Genomic DNA, 4864 nt, shown 5'->3' on the forward strand with positions numbered 1-4864 from the left:
CCCCCCCCCCGGTGTCAGCCCGGACCTGTCGCCTTGGGCATAAGCGGTGCCAATATGTAACCCGGTGGCCGTCGAGCGGCAGACGTTGAGTCAGGCTGACTCGTCTGGACTGATGGTGGAATCCGTTCGATTGGAACAATTGTGCAACCCGATACCGGATGACGCTCCGGGAGCCATAGCGGACGGGTCCCGGGCGGGCTGGAGGCGGGGCTGGGTGCGGCGGGGCGGTGTGTGGCACCTCGCCGGAAGAAGAGCGGCCGGAACCGAGGTGAGAGGGCCTCGGCCCCCTGTCCTGCTGGCGCACCTGCCAAAGCGCGTACGTACAAGCCACAGAGGGCGCCGGCCGACGCGACGCTATGCTTCCGTCGGCTGGGACGGCTCTGTGATCCCGAGTTCTGAATCGGGTCGGGCACCAAGACACGACGATAGGTACTGTACTCGCACGCACCTGACGCCTCTGCAGGCGTCTTGGACTGGGCTCCTCCCGGACCGCCCAGGACTCACTCGACTGAGAACTCTAGAAAACTTTTCCTCACTCACGGACACGGAACGGACTGGGTAAGCTGAACGCGCGAGTATGCGATTCTCACGGTCAATCCATTCGACCCATCAGATACGCGGCCGGTTAGCCACAACGTATGTCTCGCCACCCAGCGCCACCGCGCGCTCCGCAAAGTGATACCGTTGCGACAACGATCTGTGCATCCGTGTGGCGTCCCGCGCTGCCCGGGGGAGGGGAGGGGGCGCCTCGACGCGACCCGCCCTCCCCGCGGGGGTGCGGTGTGGGCGTTTCATTGCGAGATGACCCTCGTCATCTCCTTGCCGCAAAACGCCGCAATAGAATTGTTAGACAGTCTTCAAGACTTTCTCTACCAAAGGAAAAAAAGCGCCCCCATCCCTTCGCTTCTCCTTTATTTTTTATTTTTTTAAATTACACAGTAGTTATTCCTTTCTTTTCTTGGATGAGCTTCACTCGTAAAACAAGTGTTTGATGTTGCACGTCAATTGATGTTTAAGTTCAAGTGTGCATTTTCTCGACCCATTGTGCTGTCAGACTACGTTAAACGTAAAGTGGTATTTAAACTTTCGACACTTCCGAAAAGTATAGCAGCTGCACACCAAAAAGTTCCTTTAGACAACATAGAACTGTGAGTATCCGAGTGTGCAAACGTCTAAAATGTGCAATCCACGCAAGTGTGCAACTTGAGTTAAACACCATGTAATGTGCAACATCATAACTTGCACTCGTTGGTGTGCAAATTTTGCACCCTTGTTTTACCAGTGTATAATTATTATTATTCGTGGTGAACGACAGGTACTGCAGCCGTACCGACGGCATACTTTGCTCGTATTTTACACTAAATTCTACCCTGTGCGTATCCCTCGGCGGACTTCCCCTTATCCCGCCGGCTGCATCCACATGCTGCATTACCTTCCCGATTCCGGTACGTTACCTTTGGTGGCGCGGATCGGTTTGAGTTACGTCCTTTAGGGGTACCGGAGGGAAGGGTAGGCCTACCTCCGGCCGGAGGGCAGGCAGGGTCGGCAGGGGGGGCGGCCGGTAGAGGAAGATGTCAGCCACGTCGCGCAGGGCCGTGTCCGGTGTCGAGTTGCCGCCTCATCCACCGCGCCCTCCCGTCAGCCTAGCCCTTATTCCCTTTCGCCCGTACACCGTTCCCCTCCCGGTTCCGATATAGTACAGACTTCGAGCAGCAGTTTGTCCACCTGCGCGCCTCTGATAGGTCGTATATTTGCCATAAGCAGCACTTGTGGCGACTAAATACTGAGATTTGTATCAGTCTCCAGAGGAAAGCCAGCCGTAGGCTGGGTGGTTGCTCGTCCCCCCCCCCTCCCCCGCCAATTTTGTCAGAGGAGTTGTAAATTTCCAAAATATTCCGGAAACTTTCCAGGGCTTTCAACGCTAACAATAAGTAACCCAAACACAGAGGGGTATGGCGCTGGCTGCATCAACGCCAGCCTATTCAGGCAACCCCTTCTCAAGAGTGTGTTGCCTACCAGGCAGGCGTTGATGTACTTTCTTGTCTGCCTCCCTTGCAGCCCAGCCCGTCGCGCTGCTCGCAATGTTTGCCGTGTTTGTTTACCCCGCGGATCGGCCGCGGTCCACACGGCCCCGCTATCGCACCTGCAGATCGCCGGAGCTCAGCGCCCAGGATCGGCCGCGGGGCTGCGAGGGGAGAGGAGCGGAGACCCGGGGCACCACCGAAACAAGCACGAGTCAATATTTGCAGAGCCCGGTCGTCGTGGTGACGCGGTGTCCCCATCCCATCAGGTGTCCCTCGGGTGTCCTTTATTGCGCTCCCGCTGGCCGCACTCACTCCACTCTCTGTTCGCGGAAGGGCGCGGCAACATACATAGCACCCCGGCACCCGGCACCCAGCCACGCGACCAAGCGCACGCTTGTGTGACTCTATAGACAAGTCTTTGGGGTGTACCACGCCGTTATGCCGACCATTACAGTCATTTGAGCCGCGCTTACGAAATAAAGAGTCGCAAAACAACTGTCGTTACGCTCTGCTCGGTATTTCCGACACGGATGCCCCCCCCCCCCCGGTGCCTTTTCCCCACAATGCGTAATCAATCAATGAGTCCGGTATTGCTCTGGTCTTTGGGGTAAGTTTCAATGGCTCTGCAGGTGTGGCGAGCCCAGGGAGGCGCTCAAGACTGCGTCTGTCGGCTCTTTGCTGCTCTTTGCTTGCTTAGCTTGCTTTGCTTGTGGGGGCCGCCGCGCCGGGCCGATAACCGGCTAATCGCTAGGGGATGGCACACGTGCTACCGGCCTGGCTCGCGTTTCAGTTTAATCAATCTTGGCGAACGTAGTGCGGCGCATGCTGCATTCGTGTATGTGTAGATGTGTGTGTGAGAGAGAGGCAGAGAGAGACAGAGAGTGGGGGGAGAGAGGAAGGGGGGGGGAGAAGGAGAGGGGGAGAGAAGGAGAGGTGGAGAGAAGGAGAGGAGAAGGGGAGAGAGGGAGGGGGAGGGGGGAGCAAGCGAGACAGTTATTGATGTGGATGGTGTCTTATAATGGCAAAAGTCCTGGATGTTCCTTAAGAAGTCGTTAAGGCTCGTCAAGCGTCGAGTCTTTGCTCTAGCCTGGCACTGGGGCTCGTCCGGGAACTACCCCGTACAGCACCCCTAAGCACCCCCAACCCGGTTGGGACCCCGGGACCCTCGCCTGGCTTGTGTGCTTGTCTGCTGTGTACTCGTGAGTTCGTTATACTCGGCCGTCATGCCCTTGCGGGGCTTCCCGTAGGGGGCTGAGCCGGACTGGGCTGGCCGGGGTGGGGTGTGTCACGAGCCCCCGCACCCCAACCCCCTACTGGCATCCCCCCGGGCCCATACCTCCCCCTCTCGATGTGCTGCGCTATCTGCCTCCACACGCCTGCTTTCAGACGGAATAATTAACGATGGTTGGATTGGGTACGAAATATCGAATAAACGGGATTAACGGATTTTACTATTTACTTTTTTTCCAAATAGAGAAATACTGAAGGAAGCATACAATACAAACAGACTTTGACGAAGAACTCAAAATCAAAATATACTGTGCACTAATTGTTTAACTGGTTTAACTAAGAAGACTTACAAAGAAAATATTAAAACTTCAGGGCATTAAGCAAAGTTTTATGGGATCACATCAGGAAGAGTGTCCATAAGGTCTTTACTTAGTTCTGAACTCTCAAGAGCACTGGGCTCTTGAACTTTGTCCACGACTCTCTTATGCCAATCAGTTCCATTACTTTTAAACGATTTCTTAACCTGTCCCCTACCAAACACAATACCTTTGATAGGTTTCACAAAATTAACTTCAGATTTACTACTTTCTGCAGAATTATCTACATCCATTGCTACACCACATTCAAAACCACTGGGACACCCAACCCTGTGGGTTGCTCTCTTTCCTTCCTGAGATCCAACTTTAAAAGCTTTTGGCTTTGTTACCTTAGGAGTCATCCATCGGAAATTTGGTGGAAAAGCATGACAATCAACACAATGTCCATGTCGTTCCTGACTTGAACTGAATTTTGATGAACACTTCTCAATTAAACATCGATACTGAAAACAACAAAATATACATTTTTACAAGAAATTATACATGGGACTATTAGATAGTACAAAATATCTTAAACATACCATAGGTTTTCGCTCAGCTTGAACAGCAAAAAATGAATCATGTGTTTCTTCAATATGTAAATCTAGCAAATGTGCAGAAGCAAACGACTTGCGACAAGTTGCACATGTGTATCGATGGATGGAATTGTAATGTAGTTCCAACTCCATAACAGACTGTAATTCTGTGCCACATCCTGGTATCTCGCAGACAAGATTTGTAACTCTGCAAATTTGATTCAAAATAATAACTACCTACAAGTTTCATGGTGAAAACAAAAATATTTATTTAAAAAATTAAGACGATCACACTTACTGTTTGTGGCACAATTCTTCACTGTCAACATCAAATACTCCTAGCCGTTTATACATACAGCATACTTCATCCCCTTCAGAAAAAAATGAATCATAGGGAGAAAGCCGACCAACTTTCTTTGATTCATTTTCCTTAGCTAGTGATGACATAATAGAAAAAGGATTTCATTCATTCACTGTGTGTTTTGTAAACAGACACTCCATTCTATCTGCAAGTAATCAGCAAACGTTATTCACAGTCACATAAACTGAAGACCCTCGTCAATCCACGTATCCCGCAATTTTTACCGTCATTTTAGTTTTGTTTTATTTTTTTAAAACATCAACGTGACCAGAGTTATATATCTCTGACGTGACATCAAAGCTTTCATTTCTTTGTGATTTCGAATGGACAGGTTGGTTGCCATGTTGCCTCCCTCCC

General features: G+C 51.2%; 2 protein-coding genes across 2 annotated transcripts in view; both read right to left on the minus strand.

Annotated features, from left to right (window-relative positions):
- The window catches only part of LOC113211152 (protein glass), a 39665-nt gene that overhangs the window by 31016 nt on the left and 3785 nt on the right, over window positions 1-4864 (minus strand). The window lies entirely within an intron of this gene.
- On the minus strand, window positions 3463-4686 carry LOC113211166 (zinc finger protein 511). Its single transcript, XM_026429470.2, has 3 exons — window positions 4445-4686; window positions 4153-4354; window positions 3463-4074 (listed from the first exon to the last, which is right to left on the minus strand). Exons 1-3 carry the CDS (start codon window positions 4591-4593, stop codon window positions 3643-3645), a joined length of 783 nt encoding a protein of 260 aa, XP_026285255.1. The 5' UTR covers window positions 4594-4686; the 3' UTR covers window positions 3463-3642.

The sequence above is a fragment of the Frankliniella occidentalis genome, unplaced genomic scaffold (assembly GCF_000697945.3).
Source record: "Frankliniella occidentalis isolate FOCC.00 unplaced genomic scaffold, Focc_3.1 Scaffold258, whole genome shotgun sequence".
NCBI lineage: Eukaryota > Metazoa > Arthropoda > Insecta > Thysanoptera > Thripidae > Frankliniella > Frankliniella occidentalis.

Excerpts from the sequence above, each read along its gene's own strand:
- LOC113211166 (XM_026429470.2), bottom strand. The coding sequence starts at position 4,593 with ATGTCATCACTAGCTAAGGAAAATGAATCAAAGAAAGTTGGTCGGCTT. Across the intron at positions 4,355-4,444 it reads GAAGAATTGTGCCACAAACA|AGTTACAAATCTTGTCTGCG; the intron begins GTAAGTGTGATC and ends TCAAATTTGCAG. Across the intron at positions 4,075-4,152 it reads AAGCTGAGCGAAAACCTATG|TATCGATGTTTAATTGAGAA; the intron begins GTATGTTTAAGA and ends TGTTGTTTTCAG.